The sequence below is a fragment of the Lepisma saccharinum genome, chromosome 15, assembly GCF_977018435.1.
Source record: "Lepisma saccharinum chromosome 15, izLepSacc3.1, whole genome shotgun sequence".
Lineage (NCBI taxonomy): Eukaryota > Metazoa > Arthropoda > Insecta > Zygentoma > Lepismatidae > Lepisma > Lepisma saccharinum.
The window spans coordinates 44,358,302-44,380,570 of NC_139243.1; the positions used below are offsets into that span (position 1 = coordinate 44,358,302).

The 22,269-nt window shown below is 37.2% G+C and overlaps 1 protein-coding gene across 6 annotated transcripts in view; it reads left to right on the plus strand.

The window, feature by feature from the left end:
• Nucleotides 1-21,276, plus strand: part of nAChRalpha4 (nicotinic acetylcholine receptor alpha4) — a 747,771-nt gene extending 726,495 nt beyond the window's left edge. For 5 of the 6 annotated variants that reach the window (XM_083136915.1, XM_083136916.1, XM_083136917.1 and 2 more), the window contains 2 exons: nucleotides 9,520-9,754; nucleotides 20,598-21,276. In XM_083136915.1, the coding sequence (XP_082993041.1) occupies nucleotides 9,520-9,754; nucleotides 20,598-20,786 (424 nt within the window). In that variant the 3' untranslated portion in view covers nucleotides 20,787-21,276. The remainder of the gene's footprint in view (nucleotides 1-9,519; nucleotides 9,755-20,597) is intronic. The other variant, XM_083136918.1, reaches the window with a different exon arrangement.
• The last annotated feature ends 993 nt before the right edge of the window (nucleotides 21,277-22,269 follow it).

Genomic DNA, 22,269 nt, shown 5'->3' on the forward strand with positions numbered 1-22,269 from the left:
GCCATTGAAACACTTTGAAATTATATATTTGAGCTTCTGAGACATGCATTTCCAATTTTTTTACAAATCTGTCCCAACTTTCATTAACTAATTTCCTTCCCAATTTCCTGATTATTTCTCTTTTTTTGTATTCAATTCTGTGATATGTCTCCAAAATTTAACTATTTTAAGTATGCAGCTTTTTAATTATCTTGGAGGCCTCTTGGATTTCCTCATTCCATATCTTTAGGAGGTTCTTTCTGATACTTATTTATATATTTTTGAAAATTGGTACGATTTTGGCAACTCTTCCTATGTGTATCCTTTTCTAGAAAATATCTGAACTCCTGCTAAACAAAGTTAATGCATGGTCTAGCTAATTAGAATTTTCTTCAGTGAAAGAATGAGAGGAATAAGAAACGTCAGGATGCAGCTATTTTCGTCAAAATATAAGCTGTAATCTAGTTACACTTACTAGATTTTAATACCCAATGAAGGTTGATGCAAAGTTATGTGTAAGCAAAGTTTTTCTCTCAATTTCATCACATCTCGAGTCTTTTTCATTCATTTTTCAGTAAAAATCTGTGCATTTTCTGCAATGTCTTAGTGAATATTTCATTGTTTGAATTGAAGAATTGCATATACTTTTCCAACCTTTCTATTTAAGCAATGAAAGAAAAACTGGTTGATACCAATTGTGATATTGCTGAATTGAAAGCCTGCAATCAAATTAAAACATGCATCTGAAAAGAAAAATCTAATTCATCACGTTCTTTCTCCTCGTTTCCTTTTTAAAATACACGAAACTTTTTAAATGAGGAACGGAATTTATTTTCCATCTTGTCTCTTCTGATTCCCCTCTTACTTGTAGTCCATAAAAATAATTGGTAAGCCCCTGTTCCATTCACTCTTTCCTCGTTTTCCTGCGCTTCCACTTTCAAGTTACTTTGCTCAAGAATTAGAAACAGCCATGGTCTCCAACCATAAGTTTCTTTCGCTAAAAGAGGAGAAACAAAATTAATTAACTTTAAATTGATTAAAGTTTGTACAGTGAATATATATTTGACTCATGTAGTCTTTTTAAATCCGCTCATTTGCCATTTTGCACTAATTGTCGATATACGATGAACTGATTAAACAGAATATACTGCAGAAAAATTGTTATTAATGGGTTGGTTTCTTTTACATGCGGATGTCAAGGAATTTGAAAGTTTTCTGCTTATTGCATGACCATTTTTTAAAATTCTAACAAATTACCATTTGCTGATGGTTTATTTGCACTAGAAAATTATAATTTCAGAAACAACTACCTAGGGTTAAGAAAGTTGAGATGGAAAGAATGACTTTAACACTAAGAATCAATAAATTCCAATATTACATTCATACAATAAATACTCGGTGTACATAAGCGTGCGCATACTCTCTGATTAAGGGGGGCAAAGAGCCTTGCTGAAAGTTCAGTCGGAGATGACGAATTTGACGAATGTGGACGAATTTGACAAGTGTGTTATTCGTAGAACAATTGACGAACTTCACGATCATGAAGGACAGTGTGCTACTTTAGATTGGTAAGTAATTTTTTTAATAAGACAACAGCATATAGCCTTTGCCAGTTTCATGTCTAGTAGAATTGTAACTTCCGCGAATTGCAACACTGCTCCTATGAGTCACGTGACGTCTTCTGCAGACGACAAACATTTCCCGCCTTGCGCATGCCAGAGCTCAGCCCGAACCGAATGCGCTGTGTGCGGTTGAAATTGTTGCTCATTGGCAACACTGTAGGTGTGTGGCGTGACCTTGACTGGACTGTTTTCGTGGCGAGAGCTTTATGTGTAGTGCAGGTGTATTCCAGTGTCAGGCTGGTGCAAGTAAATAACGTTCTATCAAGTACACGAACAGCTGTGTTCAAGCTCAGAAGATTGCAACCAGATACATGACTTACTACTATTGTAAATACTTTTAATGTTTGAAAATAGCAAAGTGATTAATAAGACAATAATATATAACAAGCATAAGGAATTAAAACTAACATAGATTTACTGCATTATTTTTTATGAAAACAGATGAATATTCTTGTTCTGTTTTTCTAATGCTGGTGAACTATGTCTTTATGTATCAGCTGTACTCTGCGGTTCGAATTTCTTGCAAAATTATCAATAACACAATCCACACACAATTCATGACACTCTTCCTTTTCCGATTTCCGATTTCAGGCGCTTACTTCGAATAATAAATTTGTCCATTGTTGTATGAACAACAGTAAATGTCACAAAAAGCTTTGATAACAAACACACAATATCACAAACTCAGTAACACAAAACGCACCACTGCCGTTTCCTCGGGTAGCAACCGTTGTGAAAATAGAACAAATGACGGCGATCGTTTGCACTGTTGCCAGCTAAAGACATGACGTGTCAGATGTAAGATCGTGGTTTAAAAAAGCTATGTCACAACGAAACGATTCTTTCCCAGAATATGTATCTACAGGTATGTTCCTGCATTAACAATTGTTCAAATATGTTTTCTCGAAATACGGTATGTAATAATAGCTAAAAATTGGGGGGGGGCTGAAGCCCCCTCCAAAAGGGCCTAGCGACGTCACTGGTGCTGCTTCAAATATTTTGATGAGTTAGCATGCACAACGTGTCCATACGCAACACAAACCGCTACAGAGACACTTCAAAGCAGTGTTACTTTTGGATATCAGCACAGCTTCACCTTCGTTATAGCAAAAAAAAAAAAAAAAACCGTCATTGTTCCGCGATTAGGAGATGCCGCAGTGCTTTTCGTCAATCTTTTTCCATTCTTGACGATTGTTGTTTTGTTCTCTTGTAACAGCTGCGTCATTGGTAATTTGTTTTTTCCTTTGTTGGACAATTGAATTTAATGACAAATTATATTTATAGAAATCTGTTCACTGACTGAAAATGTATATTGAATTAACAAAGAAAATATCATTATGAATACGAATACCCATGGGTCACGTTTAAAACACCTGGCTGTTGTTTTTACAGGTGTTTAAAATATTTTAAAAATTGAACACTACATGAATGAAACAGTTTCGTTCCTCACTTAACACTCTGAAAAATGTGCACACTGTTGTTAATGCCAATATTTAGTTGCATTGACGATAAAATGTATTTAAAAAACAGAGTAGCTACCACGTGGACTCACTGGGGCCTGGCAACTGTGGGTTAGTTGAAGCTTCTCGAACAGCCGACATGCGATATTTAAGACTAAAATAAATGTGTATTTAAGAAGTTAGTTAGTTAGTTAAGGAGATAGTCTGTGGTGAAATATTAGCTAGTTGCGTAATATATAGTTACAGACAAATTCAAGCTTAAATTGTGGATTTAATCATCGTTTTTATTGTAAAAGTGTTCTGTGTCATTACAAGACAGTACATTTATTGAAACGTAAGTTAATATTAAATAATCTTGTGATTTAGAAGATAAATCAGTGTTAAATCTAGATAGCATGGAAGGCCCTGGGCCATCCAGATAAAGTTTCCTGCTTGTAAGAAATTCAACAAATTTCATTCAAGTGAGGGAAAATGTCTAGCGAGGAAATTATTAATCAAAACCGAGATGACGTCCAAATGGAGATGAATGAAGTAGTGAAAGTAAAAAAGGACACGTCTTCAAATAAAGACGGAGAAAATATGGATGTTGAATTGGTTGCTAAGCAACCAAAAAGTCAGAACACAAAACGAAATCGAGCAAAAGTTAGTGGAAAGGAGGAATCTATAAATGCTCCAAAAATTTTCAAAGCAAACGTATTAGAGCGTACAATGCAATCAAAGGACAATGTGAATAAAAATGACTTATTCTATCCTGGGCACGATGGCCCATATATTGTGCTTGTTGAAGGAGCGGAACACAACGTTGGTAGCTTTAGTGCTATTATGTTAGGTAGTCACTTAAGAGAAGCTAGAATTAAGGTGAATTATGTTAAGGCATCGGGTCCTAATCGTGCAAAGGTTTACTTTTTAACATCCAATGATGCAAATGACTTTTACTTGAACAAAGAGTTTCAGAAGAAGTATAAATTAAATGTCAAGATCCCGAAGAGTCTTTTACACAGAATAGGACTAATATATGGGTTACCGTTACATATAAATTTAGAAGAAGTTCAAGATGAAGCAGAGGCTGAGAGAAATATTCCAATAATCAAAATGGAAAGAATGAAGAAGAAGATTTATCAAGAAAATGGGGAACTTGTGTTCAAACCGACCAAATTGATCAGCGTAACGTTTCAATCACAAAGGTTGCCCTCGCATGTAAAGCTACTCAGTAACATATTTCAGGTACAACCTAAAATAAAATCTGTTATGCAGTGCAGGAATTGTTTCCGTTTCTCTCACACAAAGGATGTTTGTAAGTCCAAAGCGATATGTCCAAGGTGCGGTGATTATGAACACGATGATGTATGTGCTGCAGTACCTAAATGCATAAATTGCTCAGGAAATCATCTTGCAACTGAGAGGTCGTGCAGTAAGTGGGAAGAGGAAAGAGAAATTCAGAAGGTGATAGCATACGAGGGCTGTTCATATCAAGAAGCAAAGAGAAAAGTTAGTTCTAGTAGTTCATTTATGACCGAAAGAGACGATTATTCTTATGCAAACATACTACAAGATTTCCCAGAGTTAAAAACAACTAAAGCAGAGTCTTCCTTTGTACAAGCTCCAAGTTCAGGAATTACAACAGGTAACAGATATGAGGTGCTGGCCACTCTAAGAGATGAGGAATCAGGGACATCAAGAAACTTATATTCGTGGAAATCTTCTCAACCTCATCTTTACAACATGAACAATAGTTATGCTGATCGAAGACTTGGGAAGATATTTAAAAGTAAAGAAGTTATGAAAAATAAAGGTATGCAAAATCTAAAGTCGTGTGACAATCCTCAAACCCAAAACGAACAAGAAAGACCAGATTATGTATTACTAAATTCCCAAAGCAGTCCAACGTCAGTGACAACAACGGAAAAACGAAAATTAAGAACTAGCATCCCACAATATGACTCTCAAAAGCAAATAATGATTAGTTTGTTACAAGTTATGGCAAAACTAACGTCGAACATAACTGTGGATGATAATCTTCAGAGAATTAAAAATATTTTAGTCGATTGTGCAAATATTACTTCACAGTTATTGAAACTTATTGAAGAGCTTGAATCATATGAAGATGCTCAACATTAAATATAATAATCAGTAAGTTATTACATGCAAAATATGTTTTTGTTTGTGCAATGGAATTTATGCTCGTTTCCTTCAAGAAAACTTGAACTCATGAAACTGATAGAAGAGCATCATCCTCTCATTATATGTGTGTGTGAAGTATGGGGGGATGGAAGAGTTTCAATTGAAATAAAAAATTATCACGCAGTAATTAATCAAAAAGGCGGAAAAGGAGTGGGTATATTTGTACATGAAAGTCTGGCATTCCAACCCATATCATTTAATCCCAATTTAGTGATTCTTCGAGAATATCGGGTGGAAGTAGTGGGAATACAAGTGCAAATTTTGAATAACATATTTACTGTTATCTCGATCTATATTCCATCTTCCTATACATCGCAAAAAATTGCAGTGAAACATTTAAGGTCTATGATTAGTTCATTCAAGACTCCATTAATCATAACTGGAGATTTCAATTGCCACCACCCATTGTGGGGTCGACAGGCAGCAGATAAGTTGGGTCGAACTGTTGTTGAATGGATGGAGGCGGAACAGTTAACTATAATAAATGATGGTTCACCTACTCATATGCCTAGAAATGGAAGTAATCCGTCATCTATAGACTTAACATTAATTTCAGAAAAGTATTGTGCAGACTTTACATGGGAAGCCGATGTGGACTTGAGAACAAGCGATCATTATCCATGTTATTTTTACCTGGCTTATTGCCATGCAACAAATGAAAGAATATTAACTATTCGCAAATGGAAAGTATTCAAAGCTAATTGGTCTAATTATACTAAACTTTTAAAAATTTATTTCTCAGAGGATGATGGATTAAAACCTGATAATATTACATACGAGGAGTTTGTAAAAACCATTTCGGCTGCGATGGACTTGAGCTGTCCCAGGGTGATAAAAAGTAGTCAGCAACACTTCCCAAAGATATACTGGTGGACAGAAGAGTGTGCTGAAGCAAAACTACATAGAGTCGAATTAGCAAGAATATACTCACGTCAACCAAATCCGGAGAACTGGATAGCATTCAGACGCTCTGTGGCCAATTCAAAGAGATTATGCATAAAAGCAAAAAGAAAATCATGGAAATTATTTTATGAAAATTTACACCCAAGCATGAAATTAGGATATGTGTGGAATAAGTTTAGGTCGCTCAAAAATCCTCGTACAGCAAATGTGGTCCCTCTGAAATCAAATTGGAAGACTGAATTTATTCAGAAACTCATACCTACAGTGTCAGACGGAGTAATTGAAACACCAAATGAATTATGTAGTTACACATCAAAACTACGATCGGCGAAAGGTTTTGCAACTCCAATTTCAAAAGAGGAAATCTATGAAATCATCGGCAACAGTAAAGAATCTGCTCCAGGGATGGATGGAATTACTTATTCTATGATTAATCACCTTCCAGATGTAGCGTTAACGGCGATGTGCACAATTTTTAATAAATTCTTAAATAATGGAAAAGTACCAGAAGATTGGTCCAAACAGTTGATTATTCCAATTTTAAAAACAGGCAAGGACCCTCAAGTAGGTAAATCATATAGACCTATAGCTTTGACGTCAGTTATAGAAAAGATATTTGAGAAACTGATACAAAAGAGAATAGAATGGTTTTTAGAAAGCCAAAATATATTTCAGTTCGAACAAATAGGATTTCGAAAGGGATTAGGATGCCAAGACGGATTAATCACTCTTTCCTCGTATATTTTCGACTCACTGAAAAGAAACAGAATTGTTTTAGCTGCATTCTTAGATGTAAGCGCAGCTTATGATAATGTAGACATTAATATCCTAATCCAAACAATACAACAGCTAAAAATACCTCACAACTATGTTTTGATATTATGGAAGTTACTCAGTAAAAGATCTGTATATTTCCACTTTTTCAGTGAAAGTAGAGGACCGTATTTAGCCTGCAAAGGGTTACCTCAAGGAAGTCCTTTAAGTCCTTTGTTATTCAACATATATATGATCGGGATGAAAAGGAAATTAATTCCAACAGTCAATTATCTTCAATATGCAGATGATATCTGTATCTATATGTCCACGACACAAATTCATACTGATTTTCCTGTTTTAGAGGAACAAATATTGGAAGTGCAAAAGTGGCTTGAAAGTAAAAAACTCTCCATTTCAATGGAAAAATCTAATATTACAATTTTTAGTAAAAAGGGAACACCTCCAATAGTTCACTCAATGTCCCGAAAAACAAGAATTCCCATTACATCCAGAGTAAAATATTTAGGTGTCATCTTGGATGAAAAACTAACTTGGAAGGACCAAATTAAAGCAATACAAGTCAAATCATAAAAAGTGTTTAATTTGTTCAAAGCAATAGCAAATACTCAGTGGGGATGTCATCCTCGAGTTATGCTTTTATTTTACAAGAATTATTTTCGGCCTATGATAGATTATTCTCTATTGGCAATGTGTAACTTGACAGAAGGAAAATTGAATTCCATTGATGTCATACAAAGGAAATTCTTGAGAAGATGTTTAGGCGTTATGAACAGCACTCCAAACGTAGTAGTATACATGGAAGCGGGTGAATGTTCCATTTCATGTAGACAGAAGATGTTAGCAGCAAATATGCTCTTCAAAGTGAAATCATATCATGAGCATCCTTTCAACAATGTGCTAACAAATATGATACACTTACATGAAACAGGAAAAATAACAAACAGAAAATCTGCTATGTGGATAGAATTGTATAATTCGTTTTGTCAAGAATATCAGGATGTTCTACAGATGCGTTCACGGCCTGTTTTTTCATTAGATTATCCTCAACAGTCTCTTGATAATATTCATTTCCCACGTTATTCGCACATATCGGAATATTTTACGCAATGGCCAAGTTTTTATTTCATATACACAGATGGATCTAAAAGTGAGTCAGGAGTTGGATGTGCAGTGTACGATCCACAACATAAAACAGACCTATTATTTCGGCTTCCACAAGACTGTTCAATATTTACAGCAGAATCTTACGCAATTTACCAAGCTTTAATATATGTCCAAAAATTAAATTTACGAAAGTTCTTAATACTTACTGACTCGCAAAGTGTATTACAGGCTCTTAAATCTTCTTACAAGAGTCTTTACAAATTATCCCCTTATATTATAAATTGCATACAATTAGTTCAAACAATACAAAAATCTGGAAAGACCATTGAGTTTTCTTGGGTTAAAGCTCATAGCAATATTACAGGTAATTCTCATGTAGATGAATGTGCAAAGAAAGCAGTGCGCCTTCCAAATATTACGAACTTATCATTATACTATACGGATCTTCTCCCTAGAGTAAAGAAGAAAATTCTGAATGAATGGTTTGATTGGTGTCGAAATGAACTTACAACCGTTGGAGAATCATACAGACCATTTGCTGAATTCAAAACACAAAAACCATGGTTTCATCATGTAAGTGCTACAAGAAATGTAATTGTATTAATTAATAGACTGAGAACGGGCCATTTGTGTACTAGGCAACATTTATCAAAAATTGGAATAACGAACAATAAGAAATGTTAATGTGGATGGGAAAGTGCAGATGCACAACATATAATACTGGAATGCTCAAAATATAATAGAGAGAGAAATATCTTGTATAAAACTTTAAATAATCTAAAGGTTCAGTTTCCAACAAATTTGTTAAATTTAATTGTTAATCCAGATGTGAGAATTGGTTATAGTTTGTTATCATTTTTAAGGAAGTGTAACATACAATTGTAAAAGGCAAAATGTTCTTAAAAAAAAAATAATAATAATATCTGTAAAATAGGGGGGTTGGACTGATAATTTAATTGTAAAACAATTGTGTGTGTATTGTTATGGACAAAAAACGGCATAAAAGCTGTTAGGTTCCAAATAAAGGAATGAATGAATGAATGAATAGTTAAGAAGTTATAATAGGAACACAGTCCATCCTTGGATGATTAACAGATTCTTTATTAATCATTATTCTTATAAAATAAGTCTTCTTGGCATTATGTTTTAAACGTTTTATTTGTTTAAAACATGTTATTTTCGGTTCTTGCTTAAAACACTGTTTAAAACATTTAAAACATGTTTAAAACAAAAATAAACTGTTTGTTTTGTTTCTTTTTTTAAAAAAACAAATTTTGCCAACCGTGCTACTAACTGAAAATGTAAACAAGGGATCTATCCTACATACAGCGGCTATATTGGAAGCGACACTAGCGCTCGACTGGTAATTTTAATTGCGAATACTGGCTGGGGGGTTTGGAACTAGGAGCCAGAGCCTTTATGCCCAATTCGAATCCAATATATGCACGGATTCCTTTAATTCTGTTGCTCATTAATAAAATTTTCTCCCCCAGCTTGCCTCCTTCCAGCCTAGCGGACGGGCCCTTCATGGGCAGCTGCCAGATCCACGGCCCCATGATGAGCGCGTCGGAGGACCTGTCGTCGAACAACGACGCCGAGAAGAGTCCCGTCATGAAGAACCCCCCGACGGCCTTCTCCCACACGCACTGCATGCCGGAGGTCCACAAGTCCTGCTTCTGCGTCAGGTTCATCGCCGAGCACACCAAGATGCTGGAGGAGTCCACGAAGGTAGGAGGAGTTGTTGTAAGGGAGGGGTAAAGACGTTGGTTTCATTAAATGATAATATATATATATAGATAGATAGATAGAGAGAGAGATAGAGAGAAAGATGAAGTGTACCAAATGTGGGTCCCCATTTTGTTTTTGACGCATATCAAGGAAACCATCAAGTCAAAATAAATGTTACTAAGGCCTGAAATAGTACGTTATGTTCTTATTTAGTATGCCTCATCCCATAGCGAGAAAAAAATGGCTTCATTGTGAAAATCCTATTTTTTCGAAGAGATGCAATTGTGAACATTGGGAGAAAACGTTCCTAAAATGGGCCCCCTTAAATTTAGTTCAATTAAAAACAGCAACAGCATAAATTATAGTAATATAAGCTGAAATTTAATACATGGAAGGCAGTGGAATCAAATAAAATATTTTGTGAATGTTAAGCACATGTATCACAAGAAACTTATAATAAAACCTGAAAGAAAGAGAATTAAATCTTCTATGAAAACTGCAAAGAATTGAAGGCATGTTACACACACAGTAATCACAAATCCAAATGTCTTTGTCAGCACATGTACAATCAACATTGGCCCATAACGAGCACAGAACACACTGCACCCAGAGTTAATCTTCCGTATCACTGGAAAAGTTTCCACTGCAGAACATGCATTCAGCATCGTCGTTCGTGGAAGGTGTTGTCCCCGGTGGCACATCCAAAGTGGAGGCTGTCCAAGGTATGCCAAAGACGATTGAGTCATAATCAGAGTCGTCTTCGTTGCCTTTTATAGCAGAGCACTTCGATGCTTATTGACCATAGCCACGTCCATGGCCTCGAAATTGGTTTGGAGTGTTTCTTTGAGAGTGTATGTGTTTTTTTTGTCATTTGACTTTTACATGGATTCTTCCAATGCAGCCTTAAATGGAGACAAAGTTACAACAGCGGAATTGCTCACCTTGCTACGTCTCGTGGTTGTCCTCTTCTTCATTCGTGGAACTAAAGAAATATGGAAGTGGATAATTTTCATTGGTTGCATGATTGTTTGTTCTTGACAATATGCAGAGGTTGATCTGTACCGCAGTTGTTTCTGTGGCAAAGGCCTCATGTGGATGTTCTCTAGCAGTGGAGGAACCTCTGCAGTGTTGTTCTTGGTACGTGATAAATCCTGCTTACTTTTTCAAGTCCATAGCATCTATGTGGCCATTTTATCTTGATTCCCCATTGTTAGTTTCTTATCTGTTTTCGCCATATCTATCCTCTTGGAACCTGTACCCGAACTCCACGATTAGAATTTGTATGAAAACACAATCTGTGCTTGTTTCACAAAAACACAGGGTGGCCACTTTAGGATCGACGTGAGGGCCCGCTTTAGACCCACAAATGCTTATTTTTCATGCTAATTATTTCTCTCGCATTCTCGTAAATAACTTATCAATTACATGCAAAGATAGCTGGGCCAATCCATGACAAAGTGATCCTACCACTCAAAAAGTAAAATTAGTCCAAATGCTATTTAAACAACAATAAACTTAAATTTTAGCTTTAGCTCAGTGTGGGACAGTAAATAGTTACTAATTTGATATTTACATGTCCTTGAATGGCTTTAAGAATACAGATTAACAAAGATAAGTGGAAAATGCGATAATGGTTGTCTTTTTACATTAATAATTGAGTGTATAAGCAGTGCTCAATAAATTTGAAACTTTCATAAATAAATTTGGTTATGATTAAAATTTATCAGTTGAGGATGTTCTTTTCCCCTTTCATATTGTTCAGTTAAAGTATTAGGTGAGTAATATGGTATTGGATGGAGTCAATAAGGTATTCACATAGGTCACACCCGGAACTTTTTTAAAAAATTAATAACAGTAAAAATAAAAATGTTTTCGCTGGAATAAAATACATGAGGTGAAAGGTTGCAATCTACATTCCCACCAAAAAATATGATGTATAAAAAAGTTGTAAAAATACACCGTTTTCAAGTTTTGTAGTGGTAGGTGAAGCTTTTACCGCCGTGTGAGTCACACCCGGAACTCCTGTTTTTCTTGAATTGCCCAAAAACAACGTTGTTCACAGAGCTCACTCTTCAGGACAGTAACAATGTCATCATTCTGAAACTATAATGATGATATGGATGAACTCAATGTCTTTGTTCACAAAATATTTAGATTTGAAGCGTGTGATTGTCACAGCCGCAACTCATGGATTGGCCCAGCTCCTATATTTAAGATTAAGAGTTGACGTATTTACCTCTCAAATGACCGATGTAAGGCAATTGAACGTGGGAGTAATAAAACTTTGACTTGCACAAAATCACTTACAAGCTGATTGAAGAACAATACAACAGTAATCAACATGAGAGCAAGCACCACATGCGACACACGAGCTCTCTCTCTCAAATATATATATATATATATATAATATATATATATATATATATATAATATATATATATATAATATATATATATATATATATATATATATATATATATATATATATATATATATATATATATATATATATGAATGGCTTATTGCAGAAAGGGACCTGAGTCACATTTTTGAGGTATCGGAGTTAATTTTTTCATCTCCACTGTGTCTAGCAGCATACTGCAGGGGGGGTACATTGAGGGTTGCAAAATTAACTATTCATTATGTTGAATATTTGAGCCAACAACGGCACATTTCTTTCTTACACTATTAATATTATACGATTTTTCATTGTTTTTCTCAGAATTGTGCAAAAGTGACTCAGGTCCCTTTCTGCAATAAGCCATTCATATATATATATATATGGTGTGTTCCATTGTCACGGATAGGCCACGCGAACTACATTCTTGATATTAAAGAAACTATTCTACTGGTAGTTAAGCAACAATTTTTCTCGCAGTTTCTGTGCAATGAAATATGAAACTTAACACTGTTGATTAAACATAACTACCCTTAAAATATAGCTACAAGTGAACAATTTTGTCTCACGGGTGGCACAGACGTGGCACTGCCTCTTCACTTAATAAAACAAATATTTTAATTTCTGTTAACTGTCAAATGATGAAAAATAAATTTAAGAGAAAAAGAAGGTAACTGACCTTTTAATATTCTAGTGGAGTTGAGGGGGGAATGTGACCATTGAAGAAGAAGTTAATGTTATATTGGTGTCACGGGTGGGACAGAATAGAAAACACAAGTAAATCAAAAAGTAAAAATAGTAAAATACCTTCTACTTTCTAACTTAATAATGTATAATACTTGAATTTTTATCCAAAAGACAATTTTACATTGTTCACTCACAAGATAGCATTATATTGCATGAAATATCATTTTTAAAATTGAGGTTCAGGGTCACTTTTACATGGAATATATATGTGTATATATATGTGTATGTATATATATATATATATATATATATATATATATATATATATATATATATATATATATATAAAGGAATTAATTTGTTACTTTTATGTGTACCAGGAATTTATAAACTAGAAAAGTAAATTCCTTCACTAACAGGTTAAATATTCCAATAAATTACGAAATAGAATAAATAGTTTTATTATGTGTAAGTTTTTGTTTAGTTTTTATTTTCTGTTAATATACTGTAAATGAAATAGATTTCATACTTGTATTTGTAATTTGTCTTGTACTCTTGTTATTCTCTTCTTCTTCGCATATTGTTATTGTCGTGGATCTGTCAATGATCTCTTGACAGAGAGAGATTGATTTGGTGTTTTAAGTCCACTTTATGCACAGTAAGGCTAAGTAAGACAGAGAGAGAGAGAGAGAGAAAGCATTCAACACTCACAAATACACTACTTTGTGGGTGTTTTCGACGTTTTCCTTTATAAAATATATTTGAGGTCAAAAGTAATTACTCATCTTTTGTTGCTATAACAAAAACTCTATCCCTCCCCCCCCCCCCGCAGGGAAATTTTTGCTGGGGAGGATTTTTGAGGTTAAGATTGTTGGTGCGGGGTGTCCCCCTAGGATTTAGCACCCTGGCGTTGAGGGCCAAGGCCTACCTATAGAGTGCCGAGCTCACTCCCACATGCCTCAGCAGAGGTGAACTATCATCCAACCAGTTACAGGGTGGTCAGCACGACGAACCTCCAGCCGTTGTTGTAGGTTTTCGTGACCGAGTACTCATTCGTAGCTCCCCAATTTCCTCACGATAGTGGGTGGATGGTGTTTTCGTCAGTATTCGCTTCCCCATGGTCTCCATATAGCCTCTTTATGAAGTTTCACCACAATCCGATGCTTTGAACGGACTCCAGAGGGTTCTCAGTAGGGAAATGTTAATTATAAGCGCCACATTTCCACCTGGTGGATACAATTTGAACTTTTATTTTGTCAGTATTTGCTTCCCTATGGTCTCCATAGCGTCTTTATCAAGTTTCACCACAATCCGATGCTTCGAACGGACTCCAGAGGGTTCTCAGTAGGGAAATGTTAATTATAAGCGCCACATTTCCACCTGGTGGATAAAATTTGAACTTTTATTTTGTCAGTATTTGCTTCCCTATGGTCTCCATAGCGTCTTTATCAAGTTCCACTAGTGTTGCCCACGGGACGAGACGGGACAGGCTTTTAAAAATTCGAGACGAGACGAGATTGACCATGTGTCATAAGACAAACGAATATTTTCGAGACGAGACAGCATTTCCACGAGGCTCCACGAGACGAGACAGGCCAAAGTCTCGTCTCGTGGGCAACACTAAGTTCCACCACAATCCGATGCTTCGAACGGGCTTCATAGGCTTCTGAGTATGAGAACTATAATTATAACCATCTGGTATATGTAGATAATTTCGTGACTTCATGTATGGTCTTTTGTGGTATAATTTCGACGAAATCTCTCAAAATTAATTGAATAACTTGAAATACCCAGCCACTCTTGGCTTTGCCTCATTTCCGTTCTCCCTCTTTACCTACGTGAAGTTGCCCTTTCGGAAAGAAACATGCAAAGTACTTGGTCGACTTTGAAATCCTAGGTGACCATGGCAACCGCCACCGTGGTCAAAGTTTGCAAAGTCCTTAGCAGCGTTGCTGGAAAATGCCGTTCCAGGAGGGAGAAGAGTTAAAGCGAAATATGCGATGCTAGGGTTTGGTGAGTGCCTCAATGGCATTTCAATGCCATCAGGTTCTCGTCGAGTCAACATATTTTGCTACTTTAATACAGTGGACCATGGGCGTAACTTGAGACTAAACTTTGAGGGGGGGGGGTAGGATCAAACTTGGGGCTTAACTTTTGGTGGGAGAGGGGCTCCCTTGCTCCCACCTTGTATAATTCGATTTATTGGGTAATTCGAACAGAAATTAATTCTCCTTGAAATTTCTATTGAAACCAATGTTAAGAATTCATATGTAATTCGAATTGTTGAATCTTTTGTTTGGATAATTCGAAGGCAGCTATCCAGAGAGCCCTATAGAAGACAAAGTTAGTTTGCTTCAACCTCTCCTGAATAGCGTGGGATTTCCCGCCCCTTTTGGGTGCAGGTATTTGTCCTTAAACCCTCACTAGCCAATCATTTGCGAAAGTCCAATCTGACCTCAGTTGTCAGCTGTCATTAGTAAGGGTACTTTGTTCGCAATGTCGAAGCGTGGCGCCTATACTGACCTAACATTAGAGAAAACTAAAAGTTCTACGAAAAGTGGAAAGAGGTGTGAGGAAGAAAATTGTTTTTGGCTTGCACTACCACTGCATGCTCATAATTTTGTATATATTGCAGTCAGAGGCGAGGCGTCCGGTCATCGGGAGATGCGACGATGACAAAGCAAAATAATAAAAATATTGCCTTTTAAATATTTTAGGGAAGAAGAAAAAAATAAATCAGAATATTCACATATTTGAGCGAAATTAGTCAAGTAACACCATTAAACAGCTAGAAATACGCAAGAGATTCGCTAAGTTTAGCGCATCGAAAAGAGAGCCCAGTTCTACACCCCCTTCCCCCGTGCCCAACCGTCCCGCTGCGTTTCCGTTTAGTGCAATGGTGTCAGGCGGGCCAGCTCATCGCAGCAGGTCTGCGAATCCAAGGTCCTTCGACCGCTTTCCCCGCTTTTGAAGGTCTGATCATGAGAGACCTTTTTTTTTCATCCTTCTTGTTTACAAACACGGCAGGGTTTCTGTGACATCAAGATGAAACTTCTCAGAATGTCCATCACTGTAAAGCATGCAACGCTCTTGTTTTTTTAAGAGGATAAAAAACACATATTGAAGAGCATCGCAACGCAACTTACACAGAATACATGATGAAAGTAATGGTGCATAGAAAAAATATAAGTAAGCAAAAGCATAAATTTCCCCAAGGTTAGTTCTAGAAAGAACTGAAAAAAAGCAGTTCTGCATCCATTCTATTTTCTTCATAGTATTTCTTCTTTTAATCTTTTTGGATCCTGCGGTTCAAACATCGATTTGGGGGGGGGGGGACTGTTCTTGGTTTACAAAACACGAAGTACTTCCTGCTGTTTTGTGTTTACTATGCTTACAAATGACAAGATTGATCAAGATTTTTGTTCTCGAGGTAATAGACATACTTACTCAAACAGAACCTTTTCCCTAACATATCTTACTTTCACACCAGGGATGGCCAAAAATATCAGGATTCCGGAAAATCTAAAAATCTTGATTCAAAAATTCTAGTACCCGGATTTCGGAAGCAATCCGAATTTCGGAGAGAGAAGTTTAACTTTTTTTATTTTTTTTTATTTTAAACAATAGATTTAGCCATCTTTACTTCACACGTCATGTACGAACACTGTATTATCAATGTAGGAATGCCCCTCCCCCTTTCCCTTCCCGGGTTGAAAGATTGACCCTGACGTTTGGCAAGTCTTGCGATGGCTACGTAAAAATGTCACGCTTTCGCCACTGATTGCAGCACATAGTTGTGTTGAATGTTTTTGTTAATTCCAAGTTTGGATGGATTGATTTTTTTCGTATACCCTTTGAGTTCGAATTAAAAAGAATGCACTGTACTATTCGACAATTTCGTGATGAAGGGTCCAATACGAAAGTTGGAAAACCAATGCGAAAATGTACTATTATAGATTTAGTTAATTTTTTTGGATATGAAGATTACAGGATATTTTTGTGTTTTCTAAATTAGATTTTCCATCGGTATAGTCCATTCAAATTGTTATTTTATTTAAAGAGATATAAGGGATAGGTAGGTACCATATTTAGACCCCTCACGGGATATTAAATATAGTACAATCACCGACAATAAAAAATGGACACGTGGATTCTAAAATATTTGCTTCTCTAAACCCTATCCCAGCTAACTCTGGAGCAGGGTCGCGCATAGCGGCAAAGGAGGAGGAGTGAAATCGAGTGTTGAAAGCGCAGCGTTGCCAACCGTACGGTCCTGACTGTACATGTAAGGAAAACACATGGCATGTACGGACATACGGTTCAGATACGGAGAAAAAAACATGGTCCGTTTGGCATGTGCGTACGTTATTGTCGCTTTCAAAAGTTTGCAACACTTCCAGAGCGAAGAAGGGAAATCGGGTAACTCCCGTCGTCCATTACGCAATCCCGTTTCTCTCACTGTTCATTGGTGGAGCCGTCTCGCGTCACTAATTGCGCAGAGACTTGTTCTCGTTCGCCCGGTCTACAGTTAGCTGGTACAGGATATAGATGTTTTGTGTATTGCCTAACTCTACGGTTATAATAGCCAAATTTGAAAGGCAACTTCTAGTCAACATACACAACGCCTTGGAGGGAAGCGAGTGTTTCTGGATCTACGTCTCCCATTTGTACTGCCGATGACTGTACATTTTAATTTTTAAGACTAAAACACAGTGTTTAATTTTCGCTGTATTTTTAGATTTTTATGCACAAAATGTGTTGAAATTCGCGGAAAGACCACAATTCGCATTTTGTGCCGAATCCGCGTTATTTTACGATTTTTGAATGAATGAAAAATTTGCTCAGAACATGCATAAAGACATACACTTTTTTGCAGCATTTTTAGGTGTTATCGCGTTTGCAAAAAGCAGGGTTTCTACTTATGAGGCAAAGATACAACCGTTCTTGCCGTGTAGATTCCATTTGGACGGAGATGGGGGCCTCACAAGAAGAAAAAGCAACGTGGCAGAATTCTTCCTGATTTGCATTCGCCCCTGAGGCATTTCCCACCCCCGCCCCTCTTCAGCATTAATGCTGAGATATGCGAGGTGTCTCTGAAGCGATCCTTCAAGGCTGCGGCGCTAAAACACTCCAGACGGTGCTCGAGAGTTTCTGCAAAAACGAATGCCCCACAACAACTTCTCGTTCACCTCCTTTTATGATAACAGCCGCTATAGAGAGAAGTAGTGGAAGGGGTTAGTATCTCAGAATAGTAACATGTTTATTATTATTATATTTCTTTTTTAAGTCGTTTCTCTGCATCTTTAAGCTAATCGCGACGATGAGGATGAGTGCGATTAGATGAAGTTGATGAAGCGACTTTGGAGAACAACCAGAACTCGAATCTAGAACCTTTCGGTACAATAGGTCACCAATACCATTATTATTATTATTATTATTATTATTATTATTATTATACACACGCATAGTTCTTTCACACGAGCTTGTTGTCACATAAGAATCGTAGATAAAAATCCCTTATTCTTCAAGCGCGTATGCTAATTATTTTAATGAAAGATCTCATGTATCCCTATTTTCACCTACGTCACAAACTGTTGCATTGTGGGATCGAGCAGCCATGATTGCGGCGGGTGAGAGATTTCAATCTTGTTTACGATGGTACTGTGCCGTATTCAGTTGTTTAACAGAAACTCACGTACATCCTCGAACGTGAAAGAAGAGAAGGTGCGCTTCACGGCACGGGACTCGATAATTGTTGATCAGAAATTACCGCGTCGTCTGGTTGGTGAAAGTAATTCATGCCAACATTAATGAACAAAGCAAACAATACAAAGTGTGCAGTGAACATTTACTCTCAGGTAAGTTCATATGCTACCTTTCTCTATGACTTTTAGTACAAATGGATCGAACTGGTGTGTTTAATAACATTTGCAATAGTGTTTCTTTGGCAGAAAGGTGCTGACACATATTTAGAAATAGGTTATGGTACTGATACTTCCGATAAGTTTGACGATAAAAATGATAATATTCAAAGTTTAATTCACTTTGATAACTGTACGTTTGTACTTGATTATTTATTATATTTCGTTCGTTAACGCAAACGCAAATTGATTGTTATTCGATCCACGGGAAATGTGCCGGTAAGTAGGCCTCGCGTACTGTCAGAAAAAAAAACACTGCTATCAAAGTATCCGAAATTGATTGATTGTTTTTTTTTTTCTATTTCGCTTTTAGTTTTGACTAATCGTGAAGACGAGGCTGAGTGATGATATGTTGAAACTGATAAAGCGAAACTTACAGAAAACACACATGCTCAGGCTAGGATTCGAACCCGGGACCCCTGTCATCGTAGCGCGCTGTGTTAACCACTCTGCCACGGAGGCCGGTATATCCCAAATTGTTAAAGCAAGGAGTGAAATTACTATTTTCGAGCACCTCAACATTTTAAATTACAGCACTTGAACAAACCTTAAAGGGAAATAGAGACGATAATGGCCTTGCATTGAAATTTACAGTTAATCTGTACTGGATGTAAATATTTCAAGCAGAAATTGATTCCAGGTAGCTGGATCAAGTAAACAAACACACGTAAACTACAGTTGGCCAAAGGTTTAGGCCCCTTTTCATTTCGTTATCGTCCACTTCATATGGATCTACACCGCAAGACAATTCGACTCTGCAAAGAGTTTGAACAAATGAAAAATTACGCTTTTTCCAGGTGACACGACATTGTCACTAATTTGATCATTTTTATGCAATTTTAACAGTTCTAACAAACATACAGTTGGCGCAGGTGTAACGAACGCTACGTGGTGAATATTTCCTTGCAGACGACAAACAACTTGGCCGCGAACATGGCGGAATTCTTCGTTTCCCTATTCACTTCTTCAGTATACATTTTCAAAAGATCCGAAAGCATAGGTGTAACTTGGCGGGGGCAAGGGGGCGGGGGCACAAATACACCCTGTTAATTTTCAGTTACACAAAATGTTGAACATTGCACAATGTATGCCAGTGTATTCGGCTACAGCTAAACGGTCTTTTTCTGCAATGGGACTCCTGAAAATATGGTTAAGGTCAACCATAAAGCAAGACAATATTTAACATAGACAGGGAAATTGTAGTGGACCGCAAAAAAATATTCAGGAATTTATACAGAAGAACAAAAAGACAGCACTTAGATAAGACAATTATGTAATTTGTGTAATATCTTATAGTTTTTCCATGGAACTAATCTCAAGCGCTTTGCCTTGCAGCATTATAATTTGTTTTTTTACCATAAACACAAAATTGCCCATTAATATTATAAAGCACTGAAATACCTTATTTATCCTAATGAAGAGGTGTGTTATTTAATAAATTTGGAGCCATTCATAATGGCGTATTCATTCCTTTCATAAAAGTAACACTCGACATACACACAAATAATGTTAGCCCCATTTAGCCCCCTTACAAGTGGACGGACGAAACTACACATTTGTACACGGGCCATCTTTGAGCGGCACATTAACGAAATGAAGTCCCTCCCTGGAAAAAATTCCGCACAAAAGGAGTTGAATTGTTGTTTCAAGTCCGCTTTTTGCACAATAAGGCTAATCGGGACTGGACCTATAGTTTAAAGTGGGAACCGAACCACTATGTGCCTCCACCGGGACCCCTTGATTACAAGGCGACAAGGTTACCATTGCGCCATTGGGGAGGCCCTATTCGTAGTCTGGTTACCCTGCACGTAATTCATTACATTTTCTCCTCTTTCAGGTAAAAGAAGACTGGAAATATGTTGCTATGGTGTTGGATCGCCTGTTTCTATGGATTTTCACGCTAGCTGTGCTTGTGGGCACGGCGGGCATAATCCTTCAGGCGCCGACGCTCTACGATGACAGGATCCCCATCGACAAGCAGTTCTCGGAATTCAACACGGCCACGGTAGTGCGGTGTCCTCAGTAGCAACTAGAGAATAGCGTCGCATCGCCTCAGGGGACGACAGGGCGATGTGGCGCGATCGCGAAGCAGAAATCCATATCTAGGAACCTGTTGTTGAACAAAACGTCCGCAGGAAGGAACTAGAAGCGTTAGTTGGTTTTCGTTTCTTGTCTGGTAATTGCAACGGCGGTGGACGGCCCTAAACGGACACAGAAGACTGTAGGAAACTTATAACAAGCTCATTGACAGTATTGTCGAACATTCTCTCCAGTTATTTCCAACAACAAATAAAATAGATCTTACCTGCTCAAGGGAAAGTTGCACTGATTTTCACCATGGACCATATACATGTAATTTTATAGGAAACATAGTGCAAGCGACGAAAAATACTTTAAACCCAGAACTAACTTGAAAATAATGAGTGTATATGTAATAGCTGACTGTTCCAGTTTAGCACGTTATAGCCAGAAGGACAACTGGTAGACCATGTATCACAGAGCTTTGTCAAATCAGTGGTCGGGACACTACTGGAAGCATATTTCACACTTTCACATACAAGTTAAGTGGTGGATTAAAGACAATGGGGGATAGTTTTCCGCTAAGTTCAATTAAGGTTATGTTCAGTGGCGTGCCCAAGGGGGGTTGGTTGGGGTTATAACCCCCCTTTTGGTCCAGTATTTTAAAAAGAAGGACATCAAAGGCAGGAAAATATGGCAAAATGAGAACCGACTACTTAAAAATGTACACATAATAATCCCTCCCTTTCGAAAATCCTGTGCACGCTACTGGTTATGTTATGTCAGTTGTTGTCTTGGACAGCACCTGAAGTGGAAAGTGCTAGCTGGGGGGGATTATTGGTCACGCTACTGGTTATTTCTGGCTATCAGAAATTGTGTGGTTTTATTCAAAAAATGTAAAAACAATCACTTAAGGTGAAAATGACGTGTAGAATTCGAGATTTCCAGAGCTTCCGCGAATTTTTCCCGTCCCGATGGTCGGGATTTAAATAATTTCCCGTTCGGATCCCTCCCGACCAAAAAAAAAAAAAAAAAAAAATCTGTCCCGCCCACTCCTATTTACAACACTTGTCACATCTGTTAAAGTTGTATACAACACTTGTCAATCATGTCAAAGCTGTTTACAACATCTGCAGTGCACACACCTGGGGACCACCCATCGAGGAAATAAATGCTCTCATCCCTTGTGGATACTACTAACACAGTTGGGGGTGTCATTGTTCCTCTCTTCTTTACGATAAAGTGGGGACGAAGAAAACTCAACGGAGAATAAATGATGTCTCTGAATCCCAATGTGGGCCTGTTTGTAGGGTCCCACTGAAAAAATAAATGCATGGTATAATTCTGTGTGTTGCACGTGGCTTACAAGAACCAGCAGTCTGTAGTACTGGAATGCGATACGCTGAGCTGAACTTTCTAACCATGCTGTAGGAACCTGGATGATCTAGAGGCCAGGAACAACTGTGGTATTCTGCAAAATCTTGATTTTC